This window comes from Netta rufina (genome assembly GCF_964035555.1).
Source record: "Netta rufina genome assembly, chromosome: 12".
NCBI classification, from domain to species: domain Eukaryota; kingdom Metazoa; phylum Chordata; class Aves; order Anseriformes; family Anatidae; genus Netta; species Netta rufina.
Window position 1 is genome coordinate 16257823 of NC_140135.1, and position 23640 is coordinate 16281462.

At 32.3% G+C, this 23640-nt stretch overlaps 1 protein-coding gene across 1 annotated transcript in view; it reads right to left on the reverse strand.

The window, feature by feature from the left end:
- DIAPH2 (diaphanous related formin 2) overlaps nt 1–23640 on the reverse strand; it is a 184169-nt gene that overhangs the window by 83319 nt on the left and 77210 nt on the right. The window contains exons 23-24 of the mRNA XM_084294179.1: nt 17516–17645; nt 10954–11079 (exon numbers count right to left, since the gene is read on the reverse strand). Of these exons, the coding sequence (XP_084150305.1) occupies nt 10954–11079; nt 17516–17645 (256 nt within the window). The remainder of the gene's footprint in view (nt 1–10953; nt 11080–17515; nt 17646–23640) is intronic.

Genomic DNA, 23640 nt, shown 5'->3' on the forward strand with positions numbered 1-23640 from the left:
ATAATCTCAGGGATTAAACAACCAACGAAACTAGAAAATTGATAATCTGTTTTGTGTAACACTGTTTTCATTTACGCTGAAAGAATTGCAAAAGCTTTAATACACTTATGAAAAATTATATGATCTGAGAAAGATGAATTAGTAAACCCTCTTGTTTCCTATTTTTGGCTTTATAAACTCTCCCTTCTGTTTTCCTCTTCTCCAGGCCCAGCAACTTATTTAACACCCACAGTTTTTCCTTCCACCATGCCATTTTACTGTCACTGCCATTCACAAACTCCAGCACATCATCACCTCATCTGCTACTTTGCATGTCATATCCTCAAAATATGACTACTCCCTCTTCCTGCTATATACTTTCCAAGATTTTGACTTCTAGCCGCTTTCCTCTTCAAACTTTTAATTGAAACAGAAATGCAGTGGAACTGGCTGATAGAGATGCAACTGTAACATCCAACTTCAACAGTACAAAAGAATCAACTTCCATTTTCAGCATCTGTAAACACTGCCCTAACAGTACATACATAAGTCTGTAGGAGCTTCCATAAGCAAAACATACCGTGTTACAACATAATTCATATACCAATAATAAAACAACCCCAGAAAGTCAAAGTCACAAGAAAAGGGGGAAATACAAAGCACCAGTCCATATTCCTATGAACAGCTCGATACACTATCCATCTCAATACACAAGCCATGCCTTAGAGCATAATGCAGACTTGCCTACCTCAGTAATCTACCTTCTATCTAATTTGCACCTGAGGGGAAAAAAAAAACAAAAACAAACACATCTATATACACACAGAAACTTACTCTGTCTGGTCAGAAAATATATTTCTAGCAAAAATAACTTTAAAAATGACTCATATGCTTATTCAAGTTCCTTGCTTAATCAGCTTGGCAAAAAGTACTACTAGTGCAAAAGATAACCCTCCCCAACCCGATAACCCTATTTTGAACTCCATATGTAACAATTCTCAATAACTTCTTCCATATATATGGTATCTACACAACTGTAACAAAAACACCTCGATACACTTCAAAAGTTACCCCCACTCAACAAAATAAAGATTATTCTCTTTGCAAAATCAAAATAACTATTTTTTTTTTTTCTCTATGAGGTAACATGAACACATGATCTATACTGCATTCCCAACTGTGCTTGCTTCTTGCAGTGTACACTTTTGCTAAGTTATTCTCCCCTGATTATGTTCTGATTGCATTTTTATTCTCCCAGGGCCCTTTTATACTCCTCTCATTTGTGTTTCTATTATTTACTGATTTAACTGAATCTTACCACATTAGACTTGACCAGTTTAAAGCTTTCCCAATTCTATTTCACTGGATGACTATAACAACAACAACAAACTAACACACAGTAACTCAACTTTGAAATTATCTGCTATGTGATGGCATGCAATCAAAACAGACTCACAATTCTTTTGATGCATACTGCACCACAGAGGAAAATTTATCTCAGCATAGCTTAGGTAAAAATTCATGTATTTTGTGTGTTAAAAAAAAAAATACACACAAAACCCACCAACATGCATTCCAGGACATTTCATATTTTCAACATCCTTTATTAGAGCTGAAAGAGAGATAATAAAGGAGATGGATTTAGATTTGCAACAGACAGTGCATTCACTCTGTTTCAAGATAAATCCACTACTCTGTATACCCTAAAAGAAGCCCTTATAAATTCCACATCTGCTTTCTACATTAACAGTTTCTTCCATTGGACTGCCAATTTCTTCAAGCACTATAGCTCACATACATACCCCTTATTGTAACATTTAACCCTAAGAAATAAAGCAGAGGACAAAGAATGAAGACTAAAACTTCACATAAAACTCCTTCATCCTCCAAACAATTCTGTTCAACAAGGAACAACAAAGAAAATATTCTTAATGTCGGTCTCTCTCAGTACATGACCATGCAGGAAGATAACATTCAAACTCCTCTTTAATAGAAATGTCTCCCTAACATGATAATGATATAAGGTATCATTAAATGAATGAAAATGTTTCACTTAAAATGGATAGAGTAAGAAACTGTGTAGCAATTCTGAAATTTTATAAAATTATGAATTCTGAAGCTATAAAATATGGTGGGAGTTCTAGTAAGTACTAAGACAAGGGGGTGGGGGAAAAACAGTTTCATGAAAAATGGATTTTTTCACTGATTTTAGGAATCCTAATTTGGGGAAACAATGATCAACCCTGTCATTTACTGTATTAAATAGCAAACCAAACCCAAATGTATTTCAACCACAACACCAAAGGAAAATCATTATAGTTGAGTAGTAAAATATGTTGCCTTACTAGAGCAATTAATCATTGTAAGTTAATTTTGCATAAAGATTCAAAGCTTTTATGTGCTTCATATTACAGCTGACACAACAGGATATTGTATTGCATGTCTAGAATATTTACATACAATAGGAACACTGCATTTAACCTTATACCTTACAGTGAAGTCTGTTGGCCTTCATAGCATATAGACAGTCATACAAAATGTGACACCACTCACGCAACAATTATAGTAGGGGATTAATATTTTTTTCAGGGTCAAAAATTATTGATGCGAAAGGATTAGTAAATTCCACAAAGCCATATTAACATCTCTCCAAGGAAATTAAATTGAATAGCAACATTTATATGATGGCTGTCACTGAAACAACACGGAAGAAAAATGACACAGAGACAATCCCAGAAACTGAGCACTGCCATATTGTTCAGGACTGACATCTTCAGAAAGCATTTCTGACATCATATCTTCTAATTGCAATGGATCCTGGATGTATTTCTGACATGTTGATTACCTAGTTTTTAAATTGCTACCTTCAAAAAGGCATCTGTACAATCAGATCATTTTATTTGCTGAAGAAAAAATCTCTACAAACTAAAATCACAGCAGTGCATGAGCTCAAATCTCTCATATAGCAGTCTCTCTGCCCCCCCTCATAACTTAATAATGTCAATAAGTCAAACGTAACTAAACATAGTATAAGTTGCTTTGAATCTGATTCTGAACTTTGCAGGGTCAATTCTTCAATGGGATTCAGAATGCTGAGATGCTATGAGCTTGAACAATTAGCAGTGCAAAAACAAAAAAGACAACACTGCTCATTGATGCCCTGAATTTTCTAAGAGAGCTGCCAGTTAGGAAACTAAAAGCAGATTGTATGTATATACTAATTCTTCCCATCTTCTATCACAGTGCTTTCAGAAGTGGGATATTCTGCCTATGCTGATCAAATACAGCAGACCTTCGGATGCACTTCTAAGAATTACAAGCATGATCAGTTTAATCAAGTTTGTCTTTAATCAAGTTGAGCTTTAGCATGCTCATTTCAATATGATGAGTGTTCAGACAGAAGAGATTCTTAAATGTAACCTCTTATAAAATGATATAGTTGATTTTCTTCTTAAAAAGTGCATTCCATTATTCTTTTTGTGCATTTAGTGCAACACAATATTAACACAAATTTGGGGCATACACATTCTGTGGATCGAACTCAAACAGCCAAGCAACTCACTTAAATCTTAAAAACATTTACCTACAAGTGACAAATTTTATGTTCTCACAGTTCCACAAACTTAGAATAAAGCATTCAGGATGCACATTTAAACATATACCAATGGCATGAGATTCTTCCTTTGCACATCATGTTAACCAATTTTGCGAATTTGAATAAAAAAGTCTACAGAATATGTAGTACAAGGTAGAAGCTTTTAGGAACATTTTAGTATCTCATTAACAGCAACCAAGTTTACCACTCCACTATAGACTTGGTAAATGTTATCCCTGTTACTTAAATATACTTCAAAATTTGAACATGAACAATTTATATACTTGGGAATGTGCTGCAAAGCTGACTAAAATCCAGAGAACTACAACATCAAAACAGAAGTTGCTTACAGTCAAAAGCAGGCCTACATATTAGTCTGTACACTCAATTCTGAAGACACAAACTAAAAAAGGAATCACACCTGAAATGTAACATTACTTATAAAGCAAAAAAACATACAATATAGTGGGACTTATATTTACTGCTTAAAGCCTTTTATTTACTGCTTAAAGACTACTCCATTTAAGAAGTACTAAACATGTACTAAGGATGGCTTACAAAGCAGCAACTTTCAGGTTATAGGCACAATGCATGTTGTCATCTCCATTGAGTTGAACTTTATTCTGTCCTAAGTGTTTCTAAACTCTTTCATTCTGACACCATGCCCTTTACCTTAAAACCTATATTATAAATCTTAATCATTCCTTCTTCGTGCTACTTTCCATTTTCCACTTACTAAATGCTCTTCCTATTTTTTCTCCAGCTGATTGCTTTCTCACCTCCCATTCTGTTATTTTACTCAGCTGACTAGAGCAGAACAACAAACTGAAACTGATTAAACTGGAAGCCCAACCAAATCATAGCTTCAAAATTAATTCAGTTCACATTCCTACTTCATCAGATGTCCTCAGCCCTCAGCCCAAAAAATATAAGAGAACATCTTATATTTTTTATCTTTTAAGCTAGAACAAATAACTCCTGTTTCATTCCCCTTCACTGCATGCACTCTTAAGTCCTCTTAAGTAAGACTTTAGAGGACTGAGGCTAGCAAGTCTTAAGACAGGTGCTTTTTTTTGGTTATTCCTTGAAGTTCATTTTTGACTGCAAGCTGCAGGCTTAACTTTAAATGAATTCTTAGCACTATGAGTACCAAAACACCATGTTATTACAATGCAACGAAAACAACAAAAAGGCTACATCCAGAAGCCTGGTCTTTCTGTTCCACATAATATTTACCACATAACTTAATACTTTAGAACTTTCCAACAACAATGAAATGAAGATTTTCCACCACGTTTCATTTTTTCTTGGTTGGGTGGTGTGTAAAAGAGAGAAAGAGGAAGGACAAGAAATGGGTTGAGAAGTTTGGAAAAAAAAAATCTTCCTGTTGTCTGGAAAAAAGAAATCTTCCCGTTATAACTTCAGCAAGGTAAACCTTCTGTCCCTAGACACTATATAGGAAAAGTATTTTGTCTAGTTACATAACCAAGATTTTTCTGAAATACCTCTTTTAATCAAAAACTGCACTTGCTGATGAATTTTTTTTCAAATACTACTTTCACATATAAGAACAAAAAATCTTTATAAATATTTCAAGAAAAAGTACATTTAGAAGATGATCTCAAAGACTGTACATGACCTATAATTCAAAGATCTTTGAATGGCTTTTCTTTTCTAGTTCCCAGGAGTAGTGACAAGTGCATTCAGGCAACAGGTATTTCAAATGCATTTGTACAATGCATGTACAAAACTTCATAGAAATTTCACCCTTTGGTATTACTTTTGAGGCACCCTTAGGTATGAGCAAATTCTAATATACATAATGTACATACTAATATACATACTCATAAAGAAATGAAGGAGCCAGTGCACTTCAAATTGTCTCATAAACAAAACAGGCTTCCCCAAAAATGACATCTCAAAACACCACGTGAATTATTTTTTCCGTAACAAGCTAGGAGGATATCCCAAGTGCTAACAGATAAGAGTGTTAATGCCATTAACGTTCTTCCAGCACTTTTTGTCAAGGCATAAATGTCCTGTTGCTCAGTCACTCAAAAAAAAATTTTCAAAGACAATTCCAGTACCTGAGAATCTGAATCAGTGTATTGTTTCTAGTGGCTGCTATGAGAGATTCTGTAACAGTGCTTCCTACAAAAGTCAAATCAGTTAACGCTTAGTGCACATTAAGCATTTTCTAACAGTGAATAAAAGACCCATACACATTTAAAGTACACCTAGCCCTAGATCATTTCATTATCACTGAAATACATCAAATAACCCAGTAACCAATAAATCACACATTTCCTAGTGAAGCAATATTCATCATTAGGTAGAACAATGAGCTCAAACTCGAATCAAGTAAAATCCCTTTCAAGACAGAAGCTATTTTTTTGTTTTAAATGACTATTAATAGGGTTCACTTCTGAAAAGTAAAGTTAGTTGACAAATCAATATTGTTCTAATGAATAAGATAAAGGAAAAAAACAAAGCAGGATCTAACTGCAGTAATTTTGGTATGTTGGTTCATGGTTTCCTAGATTTAAATTTTCTTAACAATACGCTTTTAATTTTACATATGAATGTAATGAACAAGAAAAAGTGATCGGCACCATTTATTACTCTCATAGGCAGAAGATTTTAACAAGATTATGCATGTTAATATTTTTTTACTAAGGTAAATGATATAGAGGAAAAAGACAGTTTAAAAATTAGTTACTAATATGTCACAGACATCATTAATACATCTGAGATACATTATGTTAAAAAAAAAAAAAAAGTATGATTCTTTACAAATTATATAATGGTCCAAAAGCAAGACCTCTGATTCTTTATATACAAGCAGCTATAGCAAAAACCTAGTTTCCCTAGAAAGATAAACACTCATGCTTTAGCATCACTTAAAAAGAAAATAATCCATATAACTATTACTTGTAAGTACAAAATTCTGAGTTTTCCATTTAAAATCTTTAATTATAGGCACAAAAACTGAAACAAATCAAGGAGTGAAAGCCAAATTTGTCATAGTCTATAATTACTTCTTCAGTGCTACATGAAGCTGGGATAATTATAAAGAAACCTCTCACATATATATGATCTTCAAGTAAAATACTATTCTAGTCCTAGATCAGATTATGAAAAAGTTACTTAACACACCATATAATTCACAGGCAGAATGTTTTATTGTCTTTTATTTTTCTGTAACCGTATTACATTTTACTTTACAGAACAGCTGTAATTCTCATTAGGTTCTGAAATCAATTGCTATTGGTGGCCAACCATATAAATCACCTTCTGGATCCCAGTAACTTCAGACAGTGCTGTGAGTATTCCTTAAAACTTGGGCAATTAAGTGCCTGAAGAAAATCCCAATATAAGGCAGGTAAACTAAAACCCTAGCGTGACAGCATGATAGTGCCTATACTATCACTTCAGAATCCCACAAAAATTTTTCTGTGCAGTTACCCCCTAGAAGTCCAGTGTTCCTTATAAACAACATGTAACTGCACTTACAGGATGCAGACCTGTGTCCCAGCAAGCAGTGGTCATGGAAGCAACTTTGCATTGTTTCCTAATGCTTTGATGCTTGGACTACATGATCTCAGAGGTGTTTTCCAACCTCAGTGATTCTAACTGAATACAAAGTTCCACTGTGATGGTGGTGACAGAAACAGCTTCTGATGTAGAACAAAGACAAATAATATTAAATTTTTAACTCATGCCTGTGAAGCTACAAAAATACTGAAGCACTGTACTTAGTTGGAAGCTGCATTACAAAAGCATATTAAAAAAACACCAAGAATACTAGAGAAATGAGCCTACTTGGTTATCACAGATAAATTTAAGTCACCTGACCATAGTATCAAAATTCTTGCACTGAGAAAGAGATATGTAATAGCCACTAAGTCTTAAAAAACTTAAGATGGCTAGAAACTGAAACCACGAGAAGTCAAACCAGCATCAATCTGTGTATTTTTGAAAGAAAATCATTGATAGAATCTATTAGGCACGTAGAAGAAATTATACTATCTGAATTTTTCGAATCAAGATTTTATACTCTCATAAAAGACATGCTTTTAGACAGAAAAATCCAAGTATGATGTTGACAGTGGCATTACCTGTTAAGACCACTCTATCATAGTTGAAATCAAATCTTATTATCACAATAAAATTAATTGGTTATAAAAGAAGGAAATCAAACTACAGTTGCTTCATCTGCAATTCTTATTATGTTCACTGAACCTTATGAACAATCAAATAGAAAAAAATCATACACCCTTAGGCAGGAAGTCACATTGACGCAACTACAGAGCCAATTCACCAGAACCAATATCTGCATAGTCCTAAAGCAAGTCTAATAGAAAACCAAATATACTTGTGAAATCAAGTGATTTTATTTAGTTGCCTCCAGTTTTAAATATAAACTGCTCAGATAACTCATTTTGCCTCAGTTTATATGTAATAAAAATGTGTCAAAATAAGTGTCTGAAATGTGTACCCAGTTAGCAAACTATAGTCACTGAATTAAATTGAATTTTGAATTCAATTTGTAAATTACATTGAATTAAAACTCTTAGAGCTATATTTAATTTTTTTAGTCAGTGGGACATACTTACTCATCTACTGTGGAATAGTAAAATATTATTCTTCCTGTCTTTCTATTTAATACTTAATGTAGTTCTGGGTTTAGGTCTTTGTCAATACTCTATCAATTACTACATAAAGTTGTGTGCACTGAAATGAGTAACTGTACACACCAAATAAAACACTGATTAAGAAAAGTCACAAATTAGCCTGCTTAAAAATGGGTAATGGAAATGAAATCTAACTCAAAAGTAAGCAGGATTCATACTCGTATTTTTGTCACTCGTAATACAACAAAAAGCTCGCATTGTTTTTCTTTTAAGTTATAGAAACCAAACTTGTTCTATACCATTTCCTTCTACGCTACGAATTATATTATTACTTTTATCATTATAAATATTACAAGTGGTATTTTTTATTGTAATTAATGTCCTAATTTAGTAGGATACCAAGCAATACTCCTTACATTCTATCTGAAGGAAGTCTCATTCACAATTACTTGTACACTGCTTTGTTTAGTGGCAGGTAAAGAAAAGAGAAACTATGCCTTTAATCCTGCATGCCAAAACCCTACTGAGAGATGATTTATATTCCAACATGTACCAATTTTTCTGAAACACTCATGCAGTTAGAGATGTTCAGCTTGAAATTCCTCAACTTCCTAATCTCAGTATGTGCTATCAACAACAGTTCTTCAACAATATGACAGAAACAAAAGAAACAGATTGATGATTAAAATGTGATATTTTTCCTCTTAAATAATTCCTCTTAAATCCCTTCCATATTTATTGTCCATTCTAAAAAATATAACACAGGAATGTAGAACATTTTTAAAATATTAAACACATTTGATCATTTGACATAACATTCCTTAGGCAGAATCAGTTCATTTTTTAATCTTATCTGTTTTGTTAAGCCACCAAATTCACTGGTAGGATAAAAAGCTGTCAGACATCTACAGTTCAGGGTACCTACTTTAATTACCAGGAACTGGTAATCTAGCTGTGACATTAACATATGTGCACCAGAGCAAGTCTGCCTTCTTAATAGACTTGCAACATTTTTAATTTTTTTTTTTAAAGGATCCTTATATTATCGCTAATACAAAAAGCCGTTTATATACATATATATGTACACATATGTTTTAATCTCAGTCACACTCCAAGGCAATCTTCGTGCTTCAATAAATTCAGGAGACAAGCAGCAGATACAAAAAAAGGTACCTATGTGGCCTCACCAATACTTGAATGATGTAAATAATCTTCTCTAAGTATAGTAAAGGCACAAGCAGAAAAATAACAAATGACAAAGCACTGGCTCAACACAACTGAACGTATGTATGTATACAACTTGCAATACAGTTTTTTGTAGACAATAAGTCTACAACACATGTAAAATTCAAAATGACACAGTGGCAAAAGGTGCATTTCAATATCTTGGTTTCATGTCCAAAGAAAACTGGTTTACTTGACTGTATTCAGCCTACACACAATGTCAAAACAAAGGGCTATTACAAGTGAAGGTTTCCCTATGTGAATGCATCTCAGGAAAACAATTTTTTCTTCTACTAAAAAAAACAGTAAACCTGATTAAATGTGATTACTAACATGTCTCCTAACCTTGCAAAAAAGACAAGGTAGAATAAGGCAGAAGAGAACAAAAATTTTCTTCTTATGAGTTGTCTACTTCAAGTTAGTTTTCTAGTCTTGACAGAAACTTAAAATAAATGCATACAGAGAAGACATTAAACATATTCTTGTGAATTTCTGTCACCGAACCCATTCAGATGATTAATCCTGCTAAAACTCAGATTCCAAATACATTGGGTGAATCCTTCATTACATTCACCTACTAAGTGTGATAAGCAAGTAACAGCAGCTCTAGACATCCATCTCCATTTTTTTTAAACAAAAAATCCCACAAAATTATAACTTCTGTCTCATTGCATTATCATTGCATTAAGACACCATGTGAATTATCGGAGCTTCTATAAATGCACAAAATGCCTGTCTTTACCATGTACCATACTCTAAATGCTTCCACACAAATGTGCTTTATGCATTTTATTTATTTTATTTTTTTAAAGAAACATGAACTTCTGCCTGGTCTCAGAAAATTTTGTGAGCTTCTTGCACTGACAGTATACTTATACCTTATATTCTTGCACGAAAGTAAAGACTGATATGTAAAAATTTTGTAGAGAAAACAATCTAAACAAACATGTTTTGGTATTCTCCCACAGTTTTTCCTTGTACTGAAGAACGTACAGTCTCTATTCTCTATTTATTCTGAAATAAAAGCACAAATCTCTCAAGTACCAAGTATCTAAATACTTTTACTCTAAACAGGTCTGACCAAAAAAAAAAAAAAAACCACCACCCGATACTCTCCCCTTCAAATATCAAACTACCTGAAGCTAAAATAAGAACTGATCTTAACTCTACTGCTGGCAGTTGTTGAGACAGAAATGACTTAACAGTTACCATTAAATACTGTTCTTTAGAACAAAAACATAAAACTATCTTCATGACAAGACACTTTAATTCCTTTAAGAAAGCTATCTGCTTTTCTCCTTTGGAATACTTAAAATTATACACCAATTACAAATAAAACATAAGATTCAGCTTAGTTAATGGCTTCCTTGTTTTCTTACATTCAGCATATTCTGATATACTTTTTCTCTCCACTAGAATAAAAGCATGGAAGAAGAGATTTAAAACTTAATTTTAAGTGTTGTGAAATACTTAACCAGACAAAGTTAATGATATCAGCCGTATAAACATGCAAAAAGGATATGCTCATCTTTTCTACGAACTTATCATGTTCATCTTGTGTTTTAGGGAAATTCTCAATGTCATTCTCTAGGCGCTGGATTTGCTGGTTCATTGAATCAAGGTTGCTCTTCAGAGTCTGGGCAGAAACTAAGAAAAAAAGTCAGTAAGTAAAAAGCTTCCAGAATACAATTAAAAATAAAGGGTATCAGAAAGGGAGAAAACAACGACATTATGAATAGTCTTAAGGAGAATTATTCCATGAAGTAGACACATTTTTCTGAATTACTGTTCATAAAAAAAAATTCAACTCTACATAAAAATAAGTTAAAATATCTAATGTAATACACCAAATCATCACACTTAATATGGAAATGTCACCACTTAATTCTACCATTAGTTCAAATGATTCAATTTCTATTCAAATTTATTGGTAAAAAATCTAGTATTTCATTCTTTTATATGTAATTCAAAGATTAGAAAGTAACTAAGGTTCAAAGAGACTTCACCTTATTAATGCATGTGCTTGCTTAAATGAATCATCTTATTAACGCATGTACTTAGTTACAGAAGTGATTTAAGGAACAGACAAAGAAAAAAGATCAAATATTTTTCTTTTACTGAAATTAAACTGATTTCTATGAACCAATGTCTGTGAAACCCTCTGTTAACATCAAAGATAGGTTTGAATAATACAAGTCACTGACAATTAAAAAGAAGTAAAGGACTCATAGTACAGCACTAAAAAGTAAACAGAGAATAGACACATACATATGGCACACACTTAATATCCAGGCACATTTTGAGATATATACTGTCTCACAGGCATACATGTGTATATTACGCACAGACATGTAATATATAAATGTACGCATCTCTGATATGTAATACTTTATCATTTCAGACTTTGATTAAAATATAACAACTGTTAAAGCAATTGTGTATGGATTCTATTATCCTCTCAATTTGCTAACTGCAATTTTAAGGTAAGAACACCTTTTTTTGCTGCATTTGTTTGTTTGTGGTGATTCTTCTGTATGAATCCTGGTATTTTACGCTTATTTTGTGACCTGCACAAATCCTGTGTGCCAGCTTCCTACTTTCTCTGAAATAAGCTGTCATGCTTTTCGTGTATTTTCACCTAGGAGTAAACTGCCAACAGTACATAGCAGAATATAATCTTCATCAGTTGAACATCAAGGGACTTACAGTATTACAAATAAAATTCCTTTAGAAAACAGATGTCCCTATTTCACAAACATAACCAGAGGTGATCACTGAAAATATCAGTGTGTCCAGCAGCATTCTCCTGGCAATATGGATCTCCTCCAGAGCATTCCACAAATTAATAATAAAAATAAAGTAATTTAATTTAAAACTCCTTTCAAGTTCTGAAAAGCTGTGTCAATGCTGAAAACATTACAAATTCAGTATCTATTAGATGAGCATACACTTCCTGGAAAAGGTAAAAAGTAAAGTTAAAACTCAAGTCAGGCCACTGCAAATTACTGAACTTTTATGTTCTATTAATTTCAACCAATTTTTGAAGCGTTGATTACTCAAAGTAAGTTCTGCTGCGTTTGTGTCAAAAGCTTCCATTTTGCCCTGTCACTATTAGTCTATAGTCCAGCTTTGCTTGGCTTGTTTGTATAATCTAAATTTTATATATACATGTTTTATATAAATAATTCACTGTGAAACAACTATGGCACATGATATACTACTGTGGTATATGTGCAGAAATCGCAGGCAGAAAGGAATCCAAAGTAAGAGGAGGAGTAAAGTGTTGGTAACACAATCAGGGAAAGCTGTTCAATCACTGAGTTATTAAAAATGCACTAGACAAGACATGGAACAATTTGATCTAACAGACCTCCTTTTCAGGCTCTTAACTTTTAACAAGTGTTTGGTCTTTCCAATTTGTTGAAGTGCAAGCCATGCCTCCAGAGGCATAACAACCTTCCTCATATCAAGAAGAGTGTAAATTCAAGTACAGATGAGAATAAAAATAAGTAGCACTGTGAAAGCTACAAAACAGTACCAACTTCTCACTAAAGGTTGGTAATAAGGAATTCTGAATGGATTTCTTTCTTTGAGAAGCCACTTAAAGGGGTCTTCAAACCTCAATTGGTTTAGCTATATTCAGAAATTCTTTAATGCTCTAATTTCTTTAATAAGTAACAGCCTATGAGAGTCATCTGGACTGTTCCCTAATTTTGCCTCTGATAATTACTCTTCAGGAAAAGAATTGAATCCTTAAAACACATGCCATACTGGAAAGCTTTGTTTAAGGTGGAACTCAAATTATAGCTTGAAAATGTAGCTTCAAATTCCAAACTACCATGACTTTGCATAACACTACACATTAGAAGATAACTGCCAAATAAATTCTAAAGCCCATAAAAGACAGGGAAAACTTTTTAGACATATTTGCAGGCCAATCCTGAATCCTACTGAGTCTCCCAACAGGATGTATTTCAGAAATTGAAGATTGGAACTACAACACAAAATCTGCAAAGCTTTACTTCTCCATCTTCTTCACTGAAATCTTGTCAGTGAAAGAGAACACTTCTGTCAAAAAGCTTTTAATGAGATGATGGATAAGCTACCATCAATACGACAATGATATATGCAAATATGGGACTGCAAATACATATGCATATGATATGACATATGCAAATAGAGTTTTCTGGAGGACAGCAGTTACCCAGTATTTGATGCACCTACATTCAGAAAAAGACATTGAGAGATTTTCTGACATTTCATTATTGCATTTTATGTGAATGAAAAGAATGACAGAAGTCACTATACAGTGTAAGACTGACTTTTGATTGTGAAGAAAAATGCCAGCCTTCAGATTCTATTATGGAAAGAACAGTCACAGATGCAGGCATTATATTTATAATGCCATAAGGCACTGTCTATTTCATATCCACTAACATGCCAGATCGGGCAAAATCTGTTTCAGCAATGTAATCTGTGCAAGGTAGAAAATACCACAGATTTCTTTGTTAAAAACATTTTCTTCTACTGCAATGAACTATAGAACTTCCATTTGACAGAAAAATGACTACTATTTATGAGTATAAATAATAAATAAATAAATAAACAACAACAACAAAAAAAAAACTTACAAAACTTCTCATGACTCTACATCCTGGTAGAAAGCCTAGTAGTTCCCGACTTTGGCAGACAAAGCAAGCAGGTAACATAAGTGTGTCAAGAATTGTTAAACGCAGGAGGAACTAGTCAGAATAATCAACTGATAAAAATGTTTCATTTTAAATATAACACTATTTAAACCATGAACTATGATTTACAACTATTGTTCTTTTAAAATTTGAAAACAAATTGTTATTATAAAATATATGGTTAACTTTCATCTTCTTCATTATGTGGGTTATGTATTTCTTTTCTACCATTTCTGGTAAGCTTAACAGCCATAGGAGCTTCAAGTTACAGAATATATATCTTTTGCAAGGATTTTCAAATACTTTTTACAATACAACTTTTTCTAGAAATCCCAAACGTATTGCCTGACTCCAGTGAGGTATTCTTATTTTTGAAGTTTTTCATTGACTGTAGAAAGGGATGTGAATTTGTTAAATATTTATTAAAATCACAAATCATAAAATTGTAAGAGAAAATGCCATAACTGAATATTACTTGCATCCAGTTTGTCACAACCACGTGATTTTATTGCTTTTTTGCTTTTCTTTTCATATTAGGTAAGAAAGAATGCTTTTCCAATAATCTCTTGATAGTTAATCAGTTTGACCTTTGTTTATACTTTCCAGAATAAAACTGTTTCCTAATTTAGTTTTAGTTTTCAAAAAACACTAGGTTGTTCTTCCATGTTTAAAAAGATAAAAACACTTTATTATACCTAATATCAGATTATTGAAGATTTTGGTACATGCATGGGCAGTTCACCTAATTCCCATTGACCTTTACATATTAAAATCCAGTTTTATGCTTTATCTCCTATTTGTTCAAAACCATACATCTTTTGTTCAGATACTGGTTCTTTATGCTTACATGAAAATAAAAGCAAAGTAAGACTTTATTTTATTTACATGGGACCAAGAATATTGTCCTGAGATGTTAAAAAAAGTTGACTAAGTCAACTTTTAGCTTTACGTATCGTTCAAACTGTGTGGCTGCCTTCTGCCTAAAAAGTAGATTTTGTTTATCTTTCCTTATTTAAATTCATACAGAGATAATATTGGCTGATAGATTTCCTTCTGTTTTACAGCAAAATGATCTGAATGCCCTCATATCTGCAGCCAGTTTATTCAAACAAAAGAAGCCTCTTACATGAAAATTAAACTTGACTGTTCATTCCCTAAAACCACTGGTTTATAAAACAACAAATAATAAATAGGAAGTGAAAATCATCTCTTCCACACAAAGCACAATAACTTGCTACACAGAGGAAATGACCACACGTGACAGGGCAGATGAACATTACAGTCAAACAATAATGAAATACCACCATGGGAACAGTTGAGGCAAGTTACATAAATCAGGTTTATTCTGCCAAAAACCTGCTTTGTTACAGAAAGAAAAAAAAAGTCTGAAAGGGAAATTTTGGTCATTAAACATGAACAGTAATTTATGCTTCTGATAAGAAGTCCGCACTGTTTGTAAGAAACTTAATAAGCTCCTATCTTACAGGATGAAATGTCTAACTGCAGTCAAACCTGCTTTGTATCTATCTTAGATTTCGGGATTAACAGGGACTTTGCTCCCATTAAATGCTTTCTCCCTCTTGGATGCTGTAGTTTAACTAAATTTTACTAACTCTTTCGGTTTAATTCCTCAAGTCAACCTAGAAAATATCAAAGGTTTTGAATCTCAGTATAAAAAAACTCAAAGCTGCAAAACTCTTAATCATAGTTTTTGTGAAAACACAGACCAAACTAAGGACGCTTACAAAGTAAGCTGGGGAAGTGGGGAGAGACAGACCTTGAAATCAACCATTCAAGTTTAAGATCAGTTTAAGAAAGTTATCTGTCTCCATATGTAACATTCATAGCAATGCTCAGACATAGCAGTCAGATGTAGGTCATCTGCTGTACATTAAGGATTCACCTTTATTTATAAACTACTTCAATATTGCAATGTACAAGTCATTTCTTCAGTTTCTATGTTGCCTTAAACCACAATATCATCCTCAACCCTATTCAAACAGAACAGCTGAATTTTGTCAATAGGCATTCATGCCAATTAGGTATCCAACAGCAAAGAGGTGAAAAACATGAGACCAGTGAATGCTCAGAATAAAAATAGAAGTCTATATATTTACCGTGTATTTACTGTAGCCCTAGTGATACTTTCATTGGATGTAAAGAAGAAAAACAAAGTTGGATTCTGAAATAACTACCTTTCTTGGAGTAAAACTAACAACTTTAAGCATTAATTTAATGTGGATTATTATCCTAATTCTGAAGTACTTATATATACTGAGGTAGGAGTGAAAAATTACTGCAGTCCACTTCAAAGAGTTATATCACATTGTCATTTATCCTGATTATCAGTTTTCTTGCACTCGTACAGTAATTTCTCTCGTTAACATCTAAAACTTTTCTGTTACAGTTTTGAAGTCTGTTATTTCACGTAGTAACTAAACTGGGGGAGTGGAGTTGGCTTTATCTGAACCAGCAAGACCTTTTCAACTTTAAGCAATATATATTTTAGTGTTTATGCAGAAAGAAAGCGCGAAAGGGTACTTATGAAGTTGACCAAAAAAAAGTCTATGACAAAGAATAGCAGTTGTGGCTTAATTGCCATTGGTATTTGAAACAGAATGTTAACATAAGAAATGTTATGCTTTGATGCAACATTTTTATCTCAAAGATAATCATAAACCTCACTCAATTATTACTAAATTACTACTAAAGCAAATATGATCAGGGAAAAATTCTGTTAGGATAAATCTTTATTATAACTTATACTACATGCTAACCATTTACACTCTATGGCAGACATTATTTATGATATAAATAATTTTAATCTTTCCATAGCTATGGAATGCTGAAAAGCACACCTTATTATATACAACGGTTATCCAACAATAAATCAAATTCTCTATCACATCTACTGGGCAATACTGCAAACTGACCAAAAATAAAATCAGTATTAATCATTGACTGTACAGTGTAAATTGAATTGTACCTTTCTGAGCACATTAGAAAACATATTTGCTATTCTCTAAAAAAAAAAAAATCAGGTATTAAAATGAGAAACATATTATGCGTATACGCACATGTGTGCTTACTCTCAAACAGTAAGTCTTGAAAGGCCTAACAGTAATCAACGCTGCTTATACAATTTTTTTACGTATCATTTTGTAAGCACTTCACTGTGTTGTATTATTTCCACAGCCTACTTCAGAATAAAAGTTACTTTATTACTATTTCTCCCCCTCACTTTTTCTTAAATCAAGAAACATCAGAAAAGAAAAAAATCCACGTGGATTATTAATGCTTACATGTTACATAATCCTGCAATCTAAAGAGAAATGTTTTGACATGAAATACCTCCAAAGAGCTATTACCTCTAGGTGTTTCATCTACTTGCTTACCTTTACTTGCACTCTCAACATGCTGCAGTTCATCTGGGAATTTTAAGATGTCCCGGTAATTCTCCTCACAGATTTCTGCCAGAAAATGCAGTAAGGTTGTTTTCTGATCTGTTGATTTAGTATCTCTAATCTAAAAAGTGAATAGAAGAAAAAAAAAAGAAAAAACACTTTTTAAAAACGTTTTTTCACATCTGCCAAATTAATTTTATTTAAACTCATTAGCAAAACGTTAACTAAATAGGCTGCCTGCAAACGAAGCAAAAAGAAATTAAAAAGAAACTTCTACAATTCTACTTTCTACAAGACTGCAGAGGGAATTTAACCCCATACTGTGTTTTTTGTTTTTATTTCTTAAACCTGAAGACAGTACAATTATGTTTTCAGATTTTAGCAAAAGCAGTTCATAATCCTGTCATATATATATATATATATTATAAAAATATATATATATTTATATATTATAAAATATATATATATATATATATATTATAAAAAGATGTGGAAGAGGTTAATAGTTTAGTTCATCCTCTGGATGCCCCTACTGCCATTTTGAAAGCTATGCCTCTGAAACGCTGCATAGCTGGACATAGTGCTAAAATTGCTCTTTCACCAGGCAAGTTAAACAGAATTAATATAGTAAATTCTCAGTTTTTATTGAAGCAAAAACTAAAGAATAATGCTTGATCTTAATCTTCCAGCTTGCTTGGATTTTCAGACAAATTCTATTCAGAGAAATGAAATAAATGCACCACACTGGGACACCAAATGACAATAGTAAAGCAAAAGTTATCCTAACTACCGGTAAAAGAAATTCAATTAGTCCAGTTTTATTCAGGTTAAGGTGCATGAGAATTATACACATTGAAGGCAATTTCATATTTTCACTTTACTCTCAATTGGACAGGCAATTTCTAGTGGTCTGAAATAAACTAGTGTTCTGAAGGCAATATGACCCTCTGCTCTCCATTAATATAAAGGCATTAACTGCTAGAATCAATTTATTATTTTAAAGATTGTCCTGAAATCATTGTTAAAATACAGGTCTAGTGATAAAACTCGAAGTAAATATATATACTTGTGGCATGTGCATGTAAATGAAAAGAAACATCACAAACTTAAGGGAATGACAAAAAGAATTTAAGTCCAAATTCAGTTTATCCATTTTCATGCAGATGTAAAGAATGAATGCATGAGTTGACCGAAGATTTAGTGGAAGTAGAGATTACCCCTTATTTACAAAATTCACAGATACAGTAGGTGGATGCAAGAGTTTGAGATGAATGTACCTCACTTTTCATAGAGAAGTGGTGTTACAAGTATATCTGTGAAGACCTTTAAACTGAATTTTATTAACCATAGTTCTTGCACACACACACAAAAAAAAAGCTACAGCATACAGAACAAATGAAATCAAGGATTTATTTAAGAAGTATATATAAATGTGTATAAAATCTCCTATTTGTTTTCTCATTCTGTAAATCACTAGTTCTAATTCTATAATCCTCATGACAGGCTTGCCATTGATGTTCAATTTAATACAGGCCTTTCAGCTTTATGGATTACCCTTTAAGAATAAATAAGTGCAGTCCAAAAACAGGCTTTTAAAAATATAAGGTATTTAGGCAATTAAGAATGCAATTTAATTCATAAAAAATCAGTGATATAAGATTAAACAGTGCTCAGTAACAGTATGTAGTTATAAGGTTTTAATATGCTACGTATATAAAAAGGTTTTTCCAACTTGAAAAAAAGCATGTTAGCGGCCCAACATCTGCAAAGTAGGAAGAAATGGCATTCCAATTTGTCCATGAACAGCAACTGTGGGATTTACACTCTTTGATCTTTATGATATCATAGTGGATAAAACATTTGTTCCCTGAAAACAACCAAATTACTTTACCTACAGATTACAAAATAAACATGTTTTGTCACCACCATTAATATCCAAACTAATATTAACATCTGCTAAACTGTTTAAAACATTTCATAAACAGTCATACAGATCCTGAGCAACCTTTTCAAATTCTCTACTTTAGACCAATCAAGGAACACATTTTAAGTAAATTAATTCATATTTGACTTTCAATACCTAATATTGAGTAATTGTATCAATATTTTAAAATAAAATTCTAAACCTACTAATAATGAGAGAAGAAAATACGCACTTCTCAAGTGTAGTTTGGCAGACTTTAAAAATAAATTACAAACAAAATAGAACCTAGAACGCTAACAGAAGTTTGAATATGCTTTGAAATTGTCTGTTTACCCTGAATATGAGTACACTCTGTGAAAACTTAATGGGTCCTTTCTCTTTTGACTCTCTGGTAGAACTTCACATTTTTGACTTTATGAAAAACACAGATCTCCCATTTTTAAAGGAAACGGTGGATTTTAGGGTTGTATCTTCATAATTTGTCAAGAGAACTTCATTGCTATCAATCTAGCTATATTAAATAATTAAAAAAAAAAAAAGAAAATATTTTGCATCCTGGCTAATAACCATATGTACTGGAACACAAGTTTGTGACTCCTAAAAAACCTCGCTTTTCAAATGCTTCTGCATTATGCCCCTTTTGTTTTTACTGTTTCATTTCCAAAGCATTCCCAGGGAAGTTACAACAGTTCCCTGAGACTTAATAAACAAAAAAACCTCATTAATATTAAAAAAAATCATCATTTGGATTTTTTTTTTTTTTAAAGCAAAATAACCTAATTTATCTACTACTTCTCTAGTAGTATTAATGCATTGGAACAGAAGAGCTTTTATAGAGCAACGCCCACATATATGGCATTTGTAAAACATTAGTAATGCATGTCACTGATTTAAGGTTTTCCAATCCATTTATTTTTATATGAGATACTAACACGAATGTTAAAATCTTCAAATATAGATTTTGATTCCACGGCCTTAATCTGAGAGAAAACGTGGAAATAACACATTTGATTAAAGAAGTCAGTAGATCAATATAGGAGGTTTTATGGAGCAGCTTCCTGCTGAATGTCAAAGCATTAATTTGGTACTATTGCATTCCTTGTTTGGAATTTAAATAAAAGATAAATATACACAGAACACAATACTTGCAAGCATAGCCATTCAAATCAATTAAATATAGAGTATCTAGGTCTGCAGTTCAAAAATAACATCAATATAATAAAATAGTCCTGTTTCTTGCAATATTTTGATAAACGATTTAAAATGCTAAATCATACCATAACCAGTTTCAGGTATTAATTTGTTTTTCTTGCTTAACGGGTATCTTTGTATTAAGTTTTCAGGTGCCGGAGATAAAAGCGACAGTGAATGTAATGCAACTTAGTATATTCATAGAATCACAACCAGAGCAACATTTGATTATTATAAATCATAGAATATCCTGAGTTGGGAGACACCCACAAGGATCATCCACATCCTGCTCCTGGAAGAGCTTTCTATTGATTTAAATGAGATTACATAAAATCATGCATCTCATGCCAAGAAATCTCTCTCTCTCTATCCCAACCTTAAAAGAGAAAGGACCAATAGTCAATAAATAAACACTAGTCAATGATACTCAACCTACATGAACAGCTCATCTTGTACTATTCTCACTATGAACAACACAGAAATATTACTTATTATATAAAATAACAAATTGTTCCAGATGGAATAATAGAAAAGCTTTATTTAAAGCAACAATGCTTGCTGTTAGCCTTTCCATTAACTCAAACACAAAACAACAGAAGTTGTACTTTACATATGCTTAAAGCTAATTTTATCTCTTTCAATTACATTTCTATCTAGCCTAAAACTACAAGGATTTTCTCATCCTTGAAAAGATGGTAACTATCATCTTTTTGCAAATAATTACAGTTTGATCATTTACACACAATAATCAAAAGCAACAACTCAAAAATATTCAACTTCAGTTAATTATTACAGCATCTTCCCTGCATAACTTTGCTACTTCTGCCATATTCATGTTTTCACAGAGCACTTGACACTTAGGCAATCAAGAATACTCTAGTACATACACCAGGAGTAACTGCTTGGCCTCTACAAAAACAAAATTAAACTTAACAAAAAACTTAAAACTTAACAAAACTTAAACAAAATTAAGTTTTCTGTATTCTTCCAAATGCTGTTTACAAATCACTGCTTTTTCGAATATACTCTGCAGTGTAACATTCAGAAACAGAATTTGCTTTTAAGGATTTGCAATTACCACAAAAGCATTAGCTTTCTAACTATAACCAAGTAAGTTTGAATCAGTGTTTTCTTTTATTGAACTTTATTAAAAGCTATTACACAATAAGATTTCTGTGTATCAGATGACCAGCTATATTTTAAGAACATGTATGTCACAGAAGACTTGTCTCAGATCAATACCTGCCTTGTTTTTGATTTCAGCTCTACTACAGACAATTAATTATAAGATTGTTCAAGAAAAACAATAAAATCAATATGGATATCAAGTTCTATTGAAAAGTGAATTTATCAGGTTAGGATACTTTATAAAACCAAACTGATTTCTAAACGCATTTTACTTAAATAAATGTGTATACAGACACTTCTAACTTACTGACAGTCAGAAATTTTGGTTCTACCAAAATAAATAAATAAATACATAAAAGCTCTCTTATTGTGGTTCCATGCATAGGCAGAAAGCCTAAAGACAGTTTAAATTACTGGTCTAATGAAAAAAATCTTACCATCTTACAAGTATCAAGACTTCAGAAATTCTTGATTAATATCCACTGTTTGATTCCCCTAAACCAACTATATTTTCTGGTTATTTCTTCTGAGACTTAACCCCTAGTCAAAACATCAAATATAAAGAATAGCTAAAAACTAACATACAAGCCACATTCCGCTTGATTTAGAATAAATCATGTTCACATAACAGTTGAAGTCCTTCTAGAACAAGAATATCCAGAGGATAATACTGTTATTAAACTTAGATTATGCTTTATCCAATGAAGTAGACTACAGTGAGCTTAAAAAAACACCATCAGTCCAAAAATTACCAGTGAAAAATAAGCATTTGAAAACATTAAGCTAAACATTCTTATTTGTTTATAAAACTCCTATAGAAACAGTCACTAGATATGTAATCTTCAAAAGTAGACAGACATCCTCATCTCTAAAATTGTTATCACCTGTGATATAGACAGACATCAAAACATAATTGTTCTACACAAAATAGAAGCTTAATCGTGCTAGTAATTCGAAAAAAGACATTCATACTTCCCCTTTTTACTTTTCCTCTTGTGTCCCACTGTATGTTTTTGAACTTCATGAACAGTTCATAACACTAAGTTTTGCCATCATTCATGAGCCACTGAAAGAAGCAAAATGCACCTAATACAGACTTTTCCTTTGTATAGTTGGCCCTGACAACAGAAGACTAGCCAAAGCATCACTTCAAATTAACAGCATTATTTATTACAATCCTTTGATTAATAACAAAAACACAGTAAGCTCCAAGAAGTTGCAAACTTAATAGCAAAAAAGCCATACTATGAAAGCTTTCTTTATTTTATACAGTAAAAAATTATATGCTACTTATTTATATAGTATGAAAATAACACCTTCACAGTATATTTGAAAAGTAGCTGACAGAGATTTTAAATACTGGGACAGAGAATGAACGCACTTCGTACAAGTGTAGTCTCAGGTTAAAGCTCTTCCCAAAACCGGCAGCAACTTAATAATTTAAAATGTTGTCTTTTGTTTTAAGAGAATAGATGATCTTGCGGTTAGTAGAAAGAAATTGTGTTGTCTGATTTTTTTCCTAACTGATTAAATATGCCAATTGACAGGCAGAACAGCAAACAAGTTCTTAAAGCATGCTAAGCATGCTCTACAGCATTTCCTGTACTTCGCAAATTGTAGTTTATATTCATGCCACAGTGTGACTCAACAAAAGACAGTATGAGAAAAGGTAAGAAACGTTTCTGTTTCTAAAGTCACTTAAATAACAACAACAACAACAAAAAACACTTCCATGGCAAGCAAAACAAAAAATTAGGATGAAATTTCTTTGACATTTTATACCTGACGCCTAGTCTAACAATGTACCTGACATTATGGAAATGCAATTTCTAAATAATAACATACTATGACTTATGAGGGTTCCACACACAAA